Here is an 18,850-nt window from a genome sequence, read left to right on the forward strand (position 1 = left end):
AGGCTGGCCTCGGGGGCGAGGCTGAGGGCAGCCTGCGTGTGGGTGGCCCTGGGCAGCGGCCCCTTACACGGGCAGGGCAGGGCAGGGCAGGGCAGGGCCCGGCCACCCCGCAGCAAAGCTCCCAACACACGTTTCCCTGAGGTGGGCGGCACTGGGCTGAACCAAGCGGAGCCCAGCAGCTGCTGTCCGCAGGGTCAGTCTCCGCAGGACAGTGGGATTTGGAGCCTCTGCTGGGGGACGTGCCGCTGATCGGCTCCCAGGAAGGCGAACCCGTCAGCTGGTCTCCCAGGAAACACCCCTGTTCCCCCACCCCTGCCTGTGCCCCCGTCCCTGCGTCCTGTGCAGGGCACAGCTGGCCTGGGTGGGGTTCCTCACCAGAGGTGGCATCTTCAGAGGCAGGGCCGGGGCAGGGTGGAGTGCCGTGGCCTCCAGCCCCAAGGGGAGGGGTCTCGTTGGGGCACCTTCTCCCCGGGGGTCAGGGATGACAGCCCAGACCTGACTTGCAGCCCCTCCATCTCTCACCTGGTTTACACGTCACTTGTAGAACAATTTCAAAAAGTCATTTATAAACATCATTAGATGGCAGGCTCACAGGAGCTGGTGTAATGAACACAGACCCGCACCTCACGTTTTATATACACCAGTGTCTCAGGTAAAAATATATACTTAAAAACAACACGGCAGCTTGCAGGGAAGAGTGCAGGAGGGCTGCTCAGTCCGCAGTGACCGCGCCAGCCAGAGGCGCGGCTCGAGGCCTCAGCCCTGCGCCAGCAGTCGCGCCCTGCAGCGCTCCCGCAGCCGGGCGATGCTGGCCCTGGACAGGCTCCCGGGCTCCAAGAATATTCTCTGAAACAGAAACGGGTTCATTTAGACCTTTCCAGCTCCTGGTGCTGGCCAGGCTGAGGCCAGCAGTTAGTGAGCAGAGGAAGGTCACTTATGTCCTTCAGACGTGACAAAACTGAATGAAGCTATAGTGACAGAGCTCCAGCATCAGCACGGACCCTGTGCAGGGCAAGGGCAGCCCTTCCCCCCGGAGGACGAGGGTCGGGGAGCCCTTCCCCCCGGAGGACGAGGGCGGAGGACGAGGGCGAGGGCAGCCCTCCTTGGAGGGCAGGGCGAAGGGAGCAGAGGAGGGCTTACTGCAGGGTTGAGCAAGAGCAGGCCGCTGGTGCCCCCCAAACGCCCCCCGGGACTTCAGCAGAGCGCTCTGAGGACCGGGGAGGGGAGGGAGGGGGTCCCGCGGTGTGCGTGCAGGTGGCCCAGCCCTGAATGTCAGGCCTCAGGCTGGGCCACGTCTTGGTTTCAGCTGCTGCAAAGCTCAGGAAAGTGCCTGAGACGGGACGTCTGCCAGCCGGCACACGGGCTCCTGTCCGCTTACACTCAGGTCACTTTTTAAACGCTGTATCCAGTCCGTGAAGGAAACATCCTTTTCCGAAGTCAGAGGCTCTGAGCCACTGAATTAGGTTGGGTGACGTCCCGTTCCCACCCTTCCACTGGTTTTGCGCGTGTGTGCTAGAGCCACACCGTTTGTGCCTGAGCCACTTGAGGTGTGGGCTGAGGTCAGCTCTGTGCCCTTGGGGTCACCTTCCGGCTCCTCCTCCCCCAGCCCACTGCGTCCCCAGCCCCCTTGCATCTCTGTAAACCTGGCTCCTCGAGGGACCTCGCGTTAGTGGACTCGGTTTTTGTCCTCTCATGACGATCACTGAACATGGCGTCTCCAGGTTCCTCCCGGGTGGAGCAGGTGTCGGGCTCTCCCTCCCTCTCGAGGCTGAGTGGAAGCCCGCCGTGTGGGTGGACCACACGCTCCCCATGCACTCGTGTGGCCTTGCAGGCTGTGTCCACGTTGCGGCTGCTGTGACTGCAGACAACGTGCGTGGGCAGCCCTCCCAGGGGTCCTGCTTCTGTTTCCTTTCGGGAAATACGCAGTGGGACGGCTGCGTCAGACAGCAGCTCTCTGTCCAGTTTCTGAGGAGCCTCCACGCTTCCCTATGGTGGCTGCACCATCTTACGCTCCAGCCAGTGCTGCGCCAGGGTTCCCTGGTCACACGCTCACCGACAGGCGCTGTCTGCTGTCTTCTGGATGACAGCCGTTCTGACGGGCGTGAGGTCACACGGGGTTTTGATCTGCGTTCCCCTGATGATGAGGGAAGTGAGCATCCTTTTATGTACCTGCTGGCTACCTGTACGTCTTTGGACAACTGTCTACTCGGGTCCTCTGCCCATTTTTAAACGGGATTCCTGAGCTCCGTGTCCAGCTGAGGTCTCCGTGTGTCTGGATGTGGCCTGCACACTCACTCTCCAGTTCGGGGGGGTCAGCTTTTCATCCACCACCGCTTCCCTTTGCTGCACAGACGCTGTCAAGCCCCACGTGGTCCAGTTTGCTATTTTTGCTTTTCTTGCCTGTGCTGAGTTCTTTGAGTTCTGACCCTGTGACTGCTGACTCTTCTAGCAGCTCTGAAACATACTCGGGGCCTAGGAGAGACTAGACTTGAGAAGCAGAAGCAGGAAGGGACTCAGACTTGTTTCCAGTAAGAGAGAAACTGCCTGACAACAAGGAGAAGGGAAGGACCCTGGGAGCAAGTCTCGGGTGACTCAGGCCGGAGAACAGACTCTTTGGAGGGTTCAGCTGACCTCTTCCCATTACAGTGCTCCTAGCTTCCACGTGGGATCTAGGAGATTCTAGATGTTCTGGGACAGGACTTGAGAGCACTCTGATGCATAAACTGCAGTGTTGCAGAAACACACAAGTTTGTAGAGACCCCCAAGGAAATAAGACCAGGGTCACGTCCCATCAGCGTGCAGTGAGCGGCCACACCTGCTGTGTGTAAAGACGTGTTTCTTTATGCAGCACTTCTTCTGCCGTGTGGGGAGACGCTCCCCCCACCTCACTCTCTGCGATCCCCTTGCGTCCACTCAGCTCACAGGGCCCAGAGCACGTCCAGGCCAGAACACCAGCCGCCCCACCATGGACACGCAGCTGTCAGGGATAGGCAGGCCAGCCGCCTGCCCTCAGTGGGCACCCGCTGCACTCGGGAGCCCCCAGCTCCTCCTTGGAAGTGTCGCACTGAGCCCAAGAGCCAGACACCAAAGCCACACGGTCTGAGTGTCCACACCGCAGTCCAGCAGAGGCCGGGCCGTGGGGCCGTGGGCGGCATGTGCCGGGCTGGGCTCCCGTGGGGACGGCGGGCTCCCTTCTTGGAGGCAACCACGCCTGGACCCAGGGCTTCAGCCACACAAGCAGTAAGGCCACCTGAGGGCTGAGGGGCTGGTTCTGAGGAAATCAGGCCCAGGGAGGCTCAGAGGCTGCCAGCCTGGGGGCGGCAGGCACGCCACCACCGTTCCACAGGGCAGCTGAGGGCACGATGGGCCAGGCATCTGGGTCAGTGCCCGCCCCTCCCCCAAGGGCCTGTGGGATGCAGCACCCAGGTCATCAACTCAGGTGAGCTGTGTACACAGCCTGCACCAGGCCTGGAACCCAACGAGAGGGGACAGACAGGTATGACCCCACCAGGGCAGGAGAGAAGGCAACGGGGAGGGCTGAGGGTGGGCCCGGCGTTGATGGGGATGTCAGGGAGGCCCAGGAGAAGCCAAGGAGCAGGCCTGACGGGCTCAGGTGGGTCCCAGGTGGCACCCCCCACAGCCGACGGCGTAGGGGGTGCGGGGTGAGCATGCCAGTCTCCTGGGGGCCCGGTGTGGCTGACACCCACCTGCATGAAGCTGTGGCACTCAGTGACGAAGCGGCCCCTGGTGATCTCCTTGAACTTCTCACAGAGGTCAGGGACGCTGGTGGCCTCCAGGATGGAGGCCTGGTGATGCTTGAGGAGGGTCAGTGCCACCCGGAAGATGATCTTGGACCCCTCGCTGAACAGGCAGTCCCAGACACGCAGCACCGTCTGCGGAGGGAGCGGCGGGTCAGCGCACGGCCGTGCCGCCGACCCCAGGCCCAGCTAGGCGCCCTCACCTCCACGGGCAGGACGTCCACGAACAGGCAGATGAACCAGCGGGACGCGACCAGGGTCCACAGCACGCCGTGGCTGTGCATCAGCGCCGCCACCGCTGGCAGCTTCGTCCGCACCAGCTCCCCGAGCACCTCCTGGTCCGTCTTCAGGCCCAGCATCGAGGGGCTGTAGTAATCGGCTGTGGGGGCGAGGGGGCAGGGACGTGGGTCTCACAGGCCCAGCATCGAGGGGCTGTAGTAATCGGCTGTGGGGGCGGCGGGGCAGGGACGTGGGTCTCACAGCCGGATGGCCGCAACCTTGTGCCCCCCGGGCCAGGTGGTGGTGGGGGCCCCTGGGACCCTTTCCAGAGGACCACCCGCCCAGAGCAGGAGCCGGGCCAGCGAGCAGACGGTGAGGCCCCTGCTGGTACCCATCACGCCCGCCGCCCGTCTGTCTGTTGAAATGGACGTTCTCTTGCCAAGGAACTTTCTGGCTTGTTATCGTGGTAGATCATCATCATGGTGTATTTAACCTAATGCTTGAACTTTGCCATAAGTTCAGCAAGCAATCGGTGTAATAAAGTTTGGCCATTCACTGCGGCACAGGGACAGACATTCTTACTAGGTGTTTTTGTTAAAACAGAATCATTATGAACACTGACATGGCAGTCACGTCGCCGGTTTTCAAGGTGTGCGCGCTAAACTGAGCCCAAGGCTGCAGAAGCTGTGGGGTCGTCAACACCTGGGGCCTGGGGCGCCCTCCCCGCCACGCCCCCCGGCCGCAAGGCCAGCCCGCCGCCCCCTCCGCCCCTGACCAGCGGGCGCCCAGTCTGGCCCCGGAGGCGGTGGGGGGGCAGTCCTGAGTGGCTCAGCGGGGCAGACGAGCGGATTTGCAGAGCGCGAGCTCAGCACATTCTCACTTTTGCTACAGAGGCTTATGGCAGCTCCCAGAAGAAGCAAGGTCACCCCCCAAAGCTGCCACGGGCCTGAGCCGGTCACTGGAGGGTCACTTAACCCTCCTGGCAGTCGGCCAAGAACGCAAACCCTGACGGCCAGCCCCATCTGCGGGTTCCCGTCTGTGCACAGAGACTGAGAAACTTCTCAGGGGCCCCTAGTCCAGCCTCCCCTCCAGGGCCCGAGTCAGGCCTCTCCCAGGGGCCCCCTTTGCACACAGCCTGGAGGTGTCAGCCCGGGGTCGGGGGGATGAGCGCGGCTGCAGGACTTGGGGGGGTGCCCCAAGAGTCACTGCCCCAGGATGAGCCCCGCCGCCCGCCCTGGGCCTCGCTGTCCAGCTGCGGCGGTGGAGCCACCCGCTTCCCGTGTCACAGGCAAACAGGCGCGACCAGCTCTTCAGGACGCGGATGCATTTGTCCATTAAGGGACGGACTCCTCCCCGGCGTGACATCCCAGACGCCCCCACCGTCCCTGACGTTGGGGGTGGGTGCAGCGGGGCTTTTCTGCAGGCTCAGGAGTCAGAGGACAGACAGGCGTCCCTGGAGGAAGAGACTCGGGCATAACTTTTTTGATGTAAGACAAGCCGTTTGAGGTCTAGGTCATCCTGTGATCTAGGCCTTTGCAGAAAAAAGGTCTCAGTCGATAAGATTTTGTGGTGGTTCAGTCGCACAGTCCTGTCCGACTGTGTGACCCCGTGGACTGCAGCCCACAAGGCTCCTCTGTCCATGGGATTCTCCAGGCAAGAACACTGGAGTGAGCTGCCATTTCCTTCTCCAGGGGATCTTCCTGATTCAGGGATCGAACCTGTGTCTCCTGGGTCTCCTGCACTGGCAAGCGGATTCTTTGCCACTGAGGCACCCAGGAAGCCCAGGTGTAGATTTTCAGGGAACAAAAGGTCAACACACACAGCGACAACCAGGCTGGGTGACAACTGCCCCACAGCAGAGACGACCAGTCAGTGCAGACACAGCGACAACCAGGCTGGGTGACAACCGCCCCACAGCAGAGACGACCAGTCAGTGCAGACTGCCACCTCTGTTTCCAAGGTAAAGACGAGCCTGAAGCACCGTCTTGAGCTGGTCCCGAACTCCGACCCCCTGGAGCGCTCGACCAGCAGGTCGCAGGGAAGCCAAGGGCCGGCGGTGCTGACCCCTGCTGCCCACGGGCTGTGGGTCTGGACCCAGGTCCCTGCCGATCCTCCCGCCTGCAGCCCCAGCAGGACGATGCTTAACGTTAACACGCTTACGTTAACACGACTGTTTGCTGCCGGGGAGTCACAGATCTGGGAGAGGGCCCCGCACTCCCGTGAGGACCCCTCCTCCTGCCTCCAGCCCCAGCAGGACGCTCGGACGCTTAGGTTAACACGACTATTCGCTGCTGGGGAGTCACAGGTCTGGGAGAGGCCCCCCAACTCCCGTGAGGACCTCTCCTCCCGCCCCCAGCCTGGCCTGTCTCTGGGCTCCTCACCCACTGCCAGGCGAGCCCAGTTGCGGGGAAACAGCGTGTCTGTGGGCGGGCAGCTAGGCTTCTGCCGACTCAGGACGAGAGGGGAAACGTGAAGGCCCGTGGGGACTGACAAGTGACAGATCAAACACGGACACCGATGCTGCTCCGGGGGTGGCAGAGCCCGGGGGCCCAGCAAGGTGGCCCGGGACCCCGCAGTCCCCACCTCATTAGAGCCGCGCTCTCCCTGCCTCTGCTTCAGCTCAACTGCTCTGAACTGCAGTGTCGTGGGCACTGGGGGGCGGCCTCCGGTGGCCGTGCCCACGCTGCAGACGTCCAGCTTCGTTCGGCGCTGAGACCTGGCCTCCCCGCTCCTGGGAGACCACGGTGGCCTCGCCCCGACTCAGGGACCATGCAGGTCTCTATTTTGTGAACTGCCTGTCAGGCCTACTCTTCATCTTCTTTTCTGTCGACCTGTATCCACCTAGACTTTTGGGAATTCTTCACACGTTAATTCTATGGATCCCTTTTTACTCTGCAGACTGGGTCTTGTGTCAAAATCAGTTTTCAATTTTAATGTAATTAAAATGATTCTGAATTTTGTTCAAGGACTTGTTTCCTACTCTGGAATCATACTGTTCTCTGACTCGTTTTGAGTTTCAAAGTTTTGCTTTTTCACACGTCTAGAATCTACCTGGAATTGAAATAAGGGTCTAGTTTTGTTTTCTTCTCTATAGGCAGTCAACTGTCATGGAACGATGTTTTAACAGTCTTTTCCTCAATATAACTCACGTACCGAGTACAACAGATGGACAGACCTGATTATCCCTCGATAACCTAACGACCGTCACAGTACCTACTGCAACTCGAGCACCCTCCCCTCCAGACTTCCCCGGGGGCTCGTGGCAAAGAATCCGCCTGCAGTGCAGGAGACCCTGGTTTGATCCCTGGGTCGGGAAGATCCTCTGGAGAGGGGCATGGCCACCCACGCCAGGACTCTGGCCTGGAGTACAGAGGAGCCTGGTGGGCTACAGTCCATGGGGTCGCAGTCAGACGGGACTGAGGGGCTAAACACCACTTCTCTCCAGCCTTCCTGGCTTGGCCCTGCCAGTGACCCTTCCACGTGATTAGGCCACTATCCATCCTTAATGTAGGAATTAATCCATCCACATGTGGGGTCATATATTTAAAAAAATACTACTCTATAACCATCGCTCGACGCCAGAGGCTAACAGCAGTATTATTTCAACGCGATCTGTGTTCGTGTTCTTCCTGAGATCCGTCTGTACGACAGGAAGGCTACACCAGCCTCACAACACGAGTTGACGAGTTCATCTGTTTCTGTTTTCAGCAAGATTTACTTTTTAAAAATCGGGAATTATCTGTTCGAGTTTTACTGAGATATTTTTCTTTGCATTTGGCCTTTCAGATGTCCTCTTTCCAGCTCTGCTGGCCTGTATTCTCAAACCATCCATTTGTCTCGTCACTGTGCTCAGGCTCTCTTGTGGTTCCTGGGAGTCCCTGCAGGTTCCAGTCCCGGCGCCCTTTCCACTTCTGGATTCCTCACCCCTTCTTCCTTTATCAGTCTTGTCAGACGTCTGTGCATTTCAACAGTTTTCCCAAAGAACCAGCTTCCGTCTCAGCTCGTCTTTCTGTCATTCTCCGTCACTAACTTCCACTCTTCCGTGTGTGTGCTGGCACACCTGTATGCCCGCAAAAGCAGAGCAAGAAGCTGGACACCCACACACCACGCTGCTGAGCACGGGCAGCGAGCACGCGAGGGACGGGGACCCTTGAGAAGAGCGGCCATGGCTCACCCTCCGTCAACGCTGCAGTCAGAACTTCTGAGACGAGGATGTATCTGTGCAGCTTTGGTGTAATGAAGACAGAAGCAGCTAAGTGCAGGATGAGCACGTGCCGAAATGACCTAGCTCGTGCACCCAGAGGCCCGGGGACTCACACAGCCCTGCCCACCCCCAGCCCAGTGAGACGGTGACCCCCCCCAGTCCTGCCCGCTCATCTGGAGGTTTCCTTGTTTTTGAAGCAAGACCCATTTTGCTGTATGGACTGAATCTAATGACTACTGGAAACGACTCGTTCTGACTTTAAGTCTGTGATGAACTAGGTGGGGGCACCTGGAGCCTTGCTTCTGTTTCTTGAGGTCAGCCCTTCCCAGCCCCAACCTGCTTCTCTCGGTTGCTATCGCTGCCAGGCTTTTAGGCTTCATTCCCTGAAGTTCCCCAAATCCCCAGACGACGCCTGGAAGTGGTCGCGGTGGGAACCCCCATCGTCATTCGGTCTCTGACATAACTGAGCAAACGGCTCAGCGGCGTCCAGGCTGAGACAGCGCTGCCCCTGGGGGGCGGTGGTGGGGGGAGAGGTCGCTGCTCTGCTGGGCCCCCACGTCCTGTGAGTGTCTCACCTCAACTCAACTGCAGGAAGACTGTCAACCTCAGCTCTCAAACGACGCCTTATGTTTCGTCACGCCCCGACTTGTCAGCAGGATCGTTACGGCAACACCAGAAAGCAAGTCATTCTTACCGCAGGACTCCACGCACCTGGGAGTATTCTGCCCACCAGGGCGTCCAACAGCCAGAAGGCTTCTTCTTCACTCTTAGTCACCAGGATCAGATACCCCGCGATGAAGTTCATCCCCTGGAATCAGACAAATGTCACCAGGATGAGACACCGCGCGACGACGCTCATCCCTGAAATCAGAGGAGGCCCGTGCTGACACCGGCTCCACCCCCAGACCCTGTAGCGTGCAGCTGCCGCCCGCTAACTCCCCGTCTTCCTTGTCCTTCCTAGAACGCGCGTGATTCTGGAATGACTGTCCAGGGCAGCGTCGGCCTCGCCGGCTCTGCCATTGACAGACACGTGCAGTCAGGCTTGACTCTTAGATTCTGCCGTAGAACCGGGCAGGGCACGTCCTCGTGAAACTCTCACCAGGAGAAACCACACGGGCTGCTCGGGCACCGCCTCCCACGGCTCTGAATACCCAGCTGTCCTCTCAGGAGGCCTGGCCTCTGGCTCGGGGGCCTGGAGTGTGGGGACCCCATCCCAAGCCCTGCCCTCCTGCCCACACACCCCCAGACACCACAGCCCCCAGAGCGCACGGCAGCCTGAGGATCGGCTCCCAACCCAGCTCTGCTCACGGTCTGGGCTGTGGACACGTGTCCCTGCGATGCTGCAGAAAGAGCACTTCCGGGGGCACGAGAGGCGATCCCCGCCACCTGACGCGCCGCCCCGCTGCCCAGAGGCCCAGCTTCCGGAGGAGGCCCTGCATTCCGGCCCGGCCCACCGCACGCACTCATCCACATGTGCATACACACACACACACACACGTGCATACACACACACACACGTACACACATGGACACGCGCACACCATCAGCTCCGAGGCGACAGGGTGCTGGTCACCCGCGTCCTGTAAACACAGCCTGTGTACATGTCCACAGCTGCTCCCTCCCGCCCCCACCGAGAGGCCCAGCCCGGGTTGTGGGGGATGTGGGCCCCGGCTGGGCGAGGCCCCGGGGTCCGTGGGGGACGTGGGCCCCGGCTGGGCGAGGCCCGGGGTCTGTGGGGGCCCGGGGCTTACCTGGCAGTAGCCCACGCCGTGGTTGTGGTGCCCATAGGCCAGCAGCACGTTGTACAGGGGCCCCTGCAGGCAGGGCTCCGCGTCCTTCCGGAACCGCACGTTGTCGGGGAAGGTCCTGTTCATGTCTGCGGGGACCCACAGAGCACTCAGGGCGCAAGCAGAGGCCGCCCTGGGCCCCCAGCAGCCTCCACCGTCGACTGGACTCAGGAGCAGAGGCGGCTCCGGGCCCCAAGCAGCCCGGCCAGGGCCCCCGTTGCCCTGCAGCCCTTACTCTCCAATCAGCATCAACATCAGCTCCTCTGACGAGGCCAGGCTGCTGGGTCCCCAGCGTCTCCTCTGGTCCCCACGCCCTGAAGTGTGGGTGAAGCGTGAGCACTTTACGTAAAGCTTTGGAAATTCCCCCCAATTCTTATGACTGAAAACAGAAGCAGGCAGGACACCTGAGAGCCCCGTTTAGAGACAAAGAGACAAAACGGAAAACTACCCGAAGACTCTAGCGCTAAAGAACCAGCTGCAGCGCAGGACACCTGAGAGACGCGGGGCGATCCTGGGTCCGGAAGGTCCCCTGGGGGAGGGCTCTTGCCTGGAGAATCCCATGGACAGAGGGGCCTGGTGGGCTACAGTCCATGGGGTCGCAAAGAGTCGGACACGACTGAAGTGACTTGGCACACCACAGATAAACCCATCACCACCAACTTCTGTCTGCAGGAGGGTGCCTGGCGGCCTCTCCCACCTCCGCCACCCCCTCCCTGCCCCCAGTACATTCCTGTGAGCCCGCGTCCAGGGCAGAGTGGGGTGGCTGATGGACACCCTCTGACCCCGCCTGGGGCAGAGCGGCGGTGTCGGCGAAGGGACACTCGTGGACACCGTTTAAAACGCAAGGCCTCTCGGCGGCCGCGGGGATTCTGCCCCCAAGCTCGGGCCCCCAGCCCTGCACCTGCCCACAAAGACCAGATCTGAGCCAAGCAGCAAACTGGGTGCCTCCAAGCTTGGAATTTCCAATCATATGTTTTTTAAAAAAAGATTTCTTTTCCCTGGAAATCTGAACATTCCCCAAACTGGCACCTATCAGGGGGAAATGAGTTTTTCACTCATTCAGAGTAGACTGACCAACTGTGCTCACGTCTGTGTAACGATCTTTATGATGAGACGCTTTAGCAGATGTTGAAATCTTTCTCCCCGCCCCCTGCACGGGAGGCAGATGTGATGGACGTCCCGTCTGGGCTCAGGTGCGCGATGCGCCTGCTCTACTGGCCCTGCACCATGGCTGAGGCAGGCTCCCTGACCGCAGACCAGAGCGGCCGCATGACCCAGCGACTCCACCTCGGGGTCTGTCCCCAAAGCACTGAACTCGGGTCTCGGAGAATTACTTGACACCCTGTTCAGGCAGAATTCACTGTAGCCAGGGGGTGGAAACAGCCCGGGTGTCCATGGACAGAAGACGGACACGCCCAGGATCTGGTTCAGCCTCAGGAAGGGCGGAAGCTCTGACGCACACACAACCCGGCTGGGCCTCTCGGACACTGTGCTCCGTGAAATCAACCAGACACAGAAGGACAGACACAGCCTGATTCCACCCACGTGAAGTCCACGAGAGTCAGAGACAGGGAGCAGATGGTGGAGCCAGGGCTGGGGGCTTAGTGTGTAACAGGAACAGAGGCTCCCCTTGGAAAAATAAAATGGTGAACTGCACGTTGTGTATGTTTCACCGTAATTAAAAATAAAAGTATCCAAAAACTCTGCACCAAGTAGAGCCTTTAAAATTCATTTTCCAGACAAACACCCACCCATCACTTGTGGTCTCTCCCTGCCCACGTGAGCACTGCTGGGCCTGCGGAGGGAACCCACGTTCCCTGCAGGTCACGACAGCGTCTGTCCCAAGCCCTCCGGCCAGGGTTTTCTGGGGGGTCAGGGTGCGGCCGGCAGGCTCAGCGGCGGTGCTGGGATCCGAGAGCCCCGCTCCTTACGCTGGGGACACGCCGCTTCCTTGCTGTCCCCAGTCAATCCAACCTCCCAGACGTGTACAGTGACCAACTGTTCAATGAAGTCCTTTGTGTTTAGTTCTGTCGTTCTCAGAAGCCGGCAAAATCGGACAAGCAGGTGTCTCTCCTAAAGATCTAGTTGTTCAACTTAGGTTAACTGTTTTTCTGAGGACTCTGCACTTGTGAGAGCCTGTGGCCAGCAAGGAAGCTGGGGTCACGAGACGGCGGCCAGGGCGTGAGCGCCTCTGGACACTCGGCATCGGCACAAAGAGCGGACGCAGCGCGCAGCTTCCTGCAGCCGCGTCTCGAGTCCTCAGGGCCGCCCAGCCCGCATCTGTTCTGACGGCTGGCTCTGCATCGGCCTCCTCACACCCCTGGAGCATCTTTGCAGAAGAAACCCACCCTTTCTACCACTTTCCTTACCACCTAGCTGCCCACCCAAGGATTTTCTGAACCAATTCTGACCACTGTCCTCCCGTCAAATAAGTCCCCGTTTTGCTTGTCCTTTGAGAAAATGGGAATCAGGGGTGCGCCTTTGACAGTGCAGGTCTCATCCCCATCATGACCGGGAGTTGGGGTGCAGACACACGTCCCCTGGGGGAGGCGCCCCCACCCCAGGGCCGCCCCACCCCGGGGGCCTCCCCCACCCGGGGGCCATGTCACCTGTCCGGATGGCCTCCTCCAGGCTGGCGCTCCGCTCCCCCTGCAGGAGGCGCTGGTAGTAGCCAGGGTTCCGGTCCATCCGGGCCTGGGCTCCGCTCACCCCCATCCAGACACGGGCCCGGTGCTCCAGCGGGACGCCCTTGCGGATGTAGCGCTTCACTGAGATAGGGAAAGGGCAGTTTCAGACGGGCCCCCCTCCAAGAGTCTCCATGGACAGCTCCCACAAATCAGTAAGTCAGACACGGAAGAGGCAATACAGGCATGTTCCAACAACAGGTACAGGCCCTCCCTACAGAAGTCCGCTCTCCCCTCCTGCTGAGCGGTCGGGGGGGCCGCAGCAGCCCAACCTCCACCTCAGCAGCAGTGCGGGGACGCAGGCCACCTCCCGTCCCCCCACCCGGCCCGCCGCGCAGCCTGGGAGGACGCCACGGCGCTGAACGCAGGTCGGCACTGGCTCAGGCACCAGCTGTACCGAACAGAAAAAAATTACAGGACGATGTCCTAGGTTACAAGCGAAAAAGGCGCTGCTGCTGGAATCTTATAACTTAAGCTGACAGCCACCAGTCCACGAGCTCCCGAGAGCGCCTCCCGGAGGCCAGGTCACGTGCACCCGCCGCTCTAGGGAGGGCGCGCGGGATGGGCGTTTGCAGAGGCTGGGGGATGACGAGGAAGGCCAGAGGAAGGGAAGGACAGACGTGAACACCACCCGCCAGAGGCAGAGAAAGCCAAGAACCCTCTGCAACTCGGAGGCACCCGTGCAGCAGGAGGATCGCGCGTGGCCAGAATGTCTCGGCCAGCGTGACGTGGTCACCCCGCTACTGGACGTGATATTTTAGTCTATCAAACACAGCAATCATTCAGCTGGACCGTCCCTCCAACCTCCTACCATTCACACACCATCTCAGGGCTCGGCATACCCAGGGGTGCCCTGAATTAATCCTCTCTCAACCGCAAGGGGAGGGTCAGTCCTAGCTTTGGGCAGGGACCGCTCCCACTGAGATGGAGAAGGAAAAGATGTACAGACATTCATGGTAACTCCACGGACAGACGGCAAAGAGTGGAAACAAAAACAATGAGATGGTATCGCTTATGACAGCACCACAAACCCTGCCAGCAGCAGAGCCACCAGGCGTCGCTCTGAGAGAACACCTGCGAGAAGCCAAAGAACCAGAAGGGAGAGCGAGGCCAGCGCACCTTCAGGACCCCTCTGCAGCCCTGCGGCCTCTCCCAGTCCCTGCTCCCCCAGCCGAGGCCTTCACCCACGTCCAGGCCTGCAGGTCAGCGCCCAGGACCACACAGGAGGGGACGCTGAAGGCGACCGGCTGTTCTAAACCTTGCACATGGTGGGGATTACCTGACTGTGCGTCTGTCCACACTCACAGGGCTGCACGCCAGGTAGAGTGAACTTCATTTGCAAAGTTTTAAAAAATTAATATAAAGTATAAAAAGTGTGGAGAAGGAAATGGCACCCCACTCCAGTGTTCTTGCCTGGAGAACCCCAGGACGGGGGAGCCTAGTGGGCTGCAGTCCATGGGGCTGCGAAGAGTCTAGAAAAAGAAGTGCGAGCTGGTTAAACCCCCCACTCTGGCGTCGGACGTGGCTAGGCAGACCACACCTCGATCATGCCTCGGTTTCCTTCCAAAATGGAAGGAAAATGGAAAATTTCCTGCAAAATGGAAACAAAGCCCAGGGCCTGGAATACAGTCAGGGCTCCAGACTCCCGGGAGGTTGTAAGAACAGCAACCACGTCCAGAAGTTTCAGAGGATCAGGGCTTCTGCTACTTTCACTGCCTGTTATCTGACTTCACTCAGTTTCTCTGGAAGAGAAAGAAAATGGTCCTCCCACCCTCAGAGCAAGGGCAGGACTGATGCACTCCTCATTCCGACATTTGGAGGAGTGTAAACTATGCCGCAGAAACAGGTGGGAAATTTTTTTAAAGAGGAGCTCGACCCCAAAGAATTAACTCCCAGCAGTCTGCCCCAGGATTTAAGCAGGTTCTCAGGGCTTTTTTATATTTGTCTTTAAACATGTCTTGCAATTTCATTCTTATTCAGATGGTGCTAACCCCCTCGCCCACGGGGCAGGAGACAAGCAAACTGGAAGAGCTCCTCCTGTCACGTCCCTCCAGGCAGGATGGACAGGGGCCCAGGGCAGCCCCCGGGCGCGGCCAGCCAGGTCGAGTGCCGAGAGTGAGCGAGCGAGCGCAGCTCCTGGTGGACCTGCTCACTGACAAAAAGAAAACACGGACCCACAGCTAGCACCCTCAAGCAGGCTGAGCTTCAACACTCGTCTGCAGACGTGGACACAAGTCCTCTCAGAAGAGCACACGCCCAGCAGAGCCCGAAGGCCCGACACGGCTGAGGAGCCGGGGCGAAGTCGGCCCTCCAGGTGCATCGCCGGGGTCACGGTCGGGGCCCCAGACGGAGCTCCCACTGCCCGCCCGGGGCCCACGGCCCTCACGGCCTCCCTCCCACGGGACGTCACACAGCCGTGGACGCTCCGGCCAGCTCAGAGCATCTGGCAGGAAGAAACTGTATTCCCGCTTCCTGACTAACAAATCCACTCCTGGCTACGCCTGACCACTCCCCTGGCGTGTCACGGGTGCCGTGGAGCCCGGGCCGCCACGCCCGGAAGCCGCACCAGCTCAGCGGCAACACTCCGGACCGCAGGACTGGGTGAGCCCACAGGTGCCTCGCCAGACTTCCCGAAAGAACACCAGCCCACTACGCCCTCCAGCTCACCTGGCGGCGAACCCCACCCCCAGGCCAAGGCCCACCAGGAATCAAGCATATTTGCTCCTAAACCTGTTACACCATAAGGACAAAGTTTAACAAACATTACATAAATTTAAAAACGTAAAACAAAGAAAGAAACAATGGCAGTTTCAGTAAAACCAAATTAAATTTTCAGAAAGAGTCGATATGTGCTCCAAAAAGGCAAGTGAAGTGAAAGTCACTCAGTCCCGTCCAACTCTTTGCGACCCCATGACCTATACAGTCTATGGAATTCTCCAGGCCAGAACACTGGAGTGGGTAGCCCTTCCCTTCTCCAGAGGACCTTTCCAACCCAGGGATCAAACCCAGGTCCCCAGCATTGCAGGCGGATTCTTCACCAGCTGAGCCACAGAGGTGCTCTGGGCAAAAGCAGAAAGAAAACAGAGCCGTCATGTTAGGCGACCACAGACGTCCAGGGAGAGAGCTGAGGTCCGGGAGGCTCTGCCCTGAGACGGCTTCCACTCCCAGCCCACCGGGAGAGCAACACTGGAAAACAGATGCAGCGTTCAGCAGTCTCCACAGAGGTCAGGCATGGACGTGAGAGCTGGGCCAGTAAGGAAGGCTGGACGCCAAAACTGATGCTTTTGAACTGTGGTGTTGGAGAAGACTCTTGAGAGTCCCCTGGACTGCAAGGAGATCCAACCAGTCCATCCTAAAGGAAATATTAGTCCTGAATATTCATTGGAAGGACTGATGCTGAAGCTCCAATACTTTGGCCACCTGATGCGAAGCGCTGACTCACTGGAAAAGACCCTGATGCTCGGAAAGATTGAAGGCGGGAGAAGGGGACGAGATGGTTGGATGGCATCACCGACTCAAGGGACGTGAGTTTGAGTAAACTCCGGGAGTTGGTGATGCACAGGGAAGCCTGGCGTGCTGCAGTCCATGGGGTTGCAAAGAGTCGGATGCGACTTGGCGACTGAGCAGCAACGGTTTCTGCAGAAAGACACAGAACTAGAGTGCCGTCACTGTACAAAGAAAAGACGGCAAGACACGAGTGACAGAATCGAAGTGGAGAGCACGTCCACGCGTGTGTCACACGCAAAGGGCCGCGAGCGCCTGCACGTCTTGCAGTTACTTTCTGTGGCGTTAACCGGCCTCTGGGTCCCTGTTGGACAGGAGGCCTCCTCCTGCATGAAAGCAAATGGTGCACCCTGTTCCTGGGGGGACGGGGGACAGTCACCAGTCACCCCCGGGGCCTGGGCAGCTGAGAAACTCAGGGCACTTCACACCTTCGGGTGTGACCAAGATGTTCTCCCACATGCAAAAGTGGTCTGTCTTTGTATTTTTACGTAGTTGTACACAAATCAAAACAAAAAACGAAGCCAAAGTCGGCTGGAAGCACGTTAACGCCCAGCAGCAAGGGGGGCTTGGCTCTCGATACCAACTAATGACACCTGCCTTTCAACGACGGATGGCTCTTTACAGATAAAGCTTGATCTGACCCCCTCCCCCCCACGCTTGCTTAAAAACCGACTTCTTTCCCCTGGCCATGCCCCGTGTGCCCACTGTGAGCTGGCGCGGGCCCTGCTCCACCTCTGGCCCTCCTCTCCTCACCCCAGTGCTCTGGTCACACAGCTCAGCCCCCTGCGGCTGGGACCCCTATCCTCACCCCTTCATTGTCATTAACGCCCTGTGTCAGGAGGCCCCCGGAGGCACACTCCTGCCCACTCCTCACCTCCTGCGGCCAGGTCTGGCCTCTGTATCCTCAGCTAGGGAACAGGCAGGCAAATATTTCATTCATTCATTCAACGAACAGCTAAGGGACCATCCAGCCAACCCAGACGGCACAGAGGGATCTTTGACCCCAGGGCGGAAAACTAAGGATAAAATAAGTAAGACCCACGTGTGGAGGACCAGAGAGAGGCAAGGAGAGGGCAGGAAGTGTGGAGCGGCGGGGTGAGACTGGAAGGCTTCCCGGAGGAGGCGCTCCAATCCAGACCTGAAGGAGGCCCCTGGGCACAGCCTGGGGCGGGGAAGAAGCAGGGGAGGAGCCGAGGGTTCCACGAAGCACCCCCCCTCACCCCGCTTTCTCTCTGAAGGGGGCAGGGAGCGCTCCGCACAGAAGCCGGCGGGAGCACTACCTTGGCCGCTCGCTCTGAGGAGCAGGAAACCCGGCTTCTTCTGGAAAGAGGGCCACGGGCGCCAAGTGTCTCAAAGGGCGAGCAGGCCCCACATCCAGGCGAGCAAAGGGGGCCTCGCACCTGGACCGCGCAGCGCCCTCACCTGTGCGTCAGCGCGGGGCACGGCTGGGATGGGGGCAGCGCCCCTGGCCTCGAAGGAACCCCAAGTCCTGAGCTCCCCCGAGCGCATGGCACCGAGGACCGGATGACTTGTTGCGTGCCCGCTGGGTCAGGCGCCGAACTCACCGGTCATGCTCCTCTGGACACCACCGCCGCCCTTTAGAAGTTTGGACCATTTGATGGCTCTCCTGGTGAGGATCACCAGGTAGGTGGACAAAAATTCTTCGTAAGCTGCATAATCAAAGTCCTCAGGCCTTTCAAACCCATACGGATCGATCCTACCGCACAAAAAGGCCCAGAGTAAAGTTCTGCGCGCACGTGGACGTGGGACCCTCGGCACCCAGCCGCCCGATCCCTGCGCGGGGCGCGCGGGCTCCCTGCCCCCCACGCGGCCCCGCAGCAGAGGCGGCGGGCCGAGCGCGGGCGCGCACGCAGCGCAGGGGCCGCCCAGGGGCGCGCAGGCGCCCGCACCGCCGCCCGCGCCCGCGCCCGAGCCAGGGGCGCACGGACCCCGCGCGCCTACCTGGGGACACGGTCCCGCGCCGCCTGCGCGCGCCCCGCGGCCTCCATGCCGAGACGGGCGGGAGGCGGCGCCCGGGCCGCGGGGCTCGGGGTGCCAAGTTCACCTCCCAGGACTCGGGGCGCCTCGCGTCCTTCCGCCGGGCCGCGGGCGCCGGGAGGCGGGGCTGGGGGCGGGGAAGGAGGGCGGGGGAGGGGAGGGGTGGGAACGTCTGGGGCCCCGGAGGGCGGGGCGCGGCCCGGAGGGAGGGGGCGGGAGGGGCTGCACCTGCTCCTGCGCGCGGAGCCCGGAGCCCGGAGCCTGGGAGGGGCGCGGCCGAGCCGGGCCCCGGCCCCCGGGGCGGGGAGGGAGGGGGATGGGGGCCCCGGGCGGGGGGAGGGGGCGCGGGAGGAGGGATGGGCCCCCGGCGGGGAGGGAGGGGGAGGGGCGCGGGGATGGTCCCCGGCGGGGAGAGGGACCTGGGCCCGGCGAGGCTGACGGCCCGGCCGGCGCGTCGGGTCCCGCCGCCCCGCACCCCGCACCCCGGGGCCTCTCTGCCGCAGCCAAGGTGGGAGGAGGTGAGTCCAGCTTAGATTCTTCTGACAGGCCTCCGTGCCCCGCGGGTCCAAAGGCCGGCGTCCTGACCTGTGACCGCTGGTCTAATGTTCTTTTTACAGAAAACGATTGTCTTATTTTTAATTTGCTCTCTTTCAGCCTACACTTTCCTTCTGAAAATAACACGCAAATAAGTAGATC

At 60.5% G+C, this 18,850-nt stretch overlaps 1 protein-coding gene and 1 long non-coding RNA gene across 3 annotated transcripts; both read right to left on the reverse strand.

Annotated features, from left to right (window-relative positions):
- Nucleotides 1-624: 624 nt before the first annotated feature.
- On the reverse strand, nt 625-18,279 carry GRTP1 (growth hormone regulated TBC protein 1). Of its 2 annotated transcripts, none has more exons than XM_070800530.1 (8): nt 18,119-18,278; nt 17,722-17,873; nt 12,578-12,736; nt 9,933-10,057; nt 8,893-8,989; nt 3,962-4,137; nt 3,708-3,893; nt 625-846 (listed from the first exon to the last, which is right to left on the reverse strand). In XM_070800530.1, exons 1-8 carry the CDS (start codon nt 18,163-18,165, stop codon nt 757-759), a joined length of 1,032 nt encoding a protein of 343 aa, XP_070656631.1. In that variant the 5' UTR covers nt 18,166-18,278; the 3' UTR covers nt 625-756. The 2 variants fall into 2 exon arrangements, with proteins under 2 accessions (XP_070656631.1, XP_070656632.1); XM_070800531.1 differs by lacking the exon at nt 625-846 and adding an exon at nt 2,503-2,815 and having other exon boundaries at nt 18,119-18,279.
- LOC139186267 (uncharacterized) lies at nt 15,368-17,715 on the reverse strand. Its single transcript, XR_011569838.1, has 2 exons — nt 17,579-17,715; nt 15,368-16,288 (listed from the first exon to the last, which is right to left on the reverse strand). It is a non-coding gene; the product is annotated as an uncharacterized lncRNA (long non-coding RNA).
- Nucleotides 18,280-18,850: the final 571 nt, after the last annotated feature.

The sequence above is a fragment of the Bos indicus genome, chromosome 12 (assembly GCF_029378745.1).
Source record: "Bos indicus isolate NIAB-ARS_2022 breed Sahiwal x Tharparkar chromosome 12, NIAB-ARS_B.indTharparkar_mat_pri_1.0, whole genome shotgun sequence".
Taxonomy (NCBI): domain Eukaryota; kingdom Metazoa; phylum Chordata; class Mammalia; order Artiodactyla; family Bovidae; genus Bos; species Bos indicus.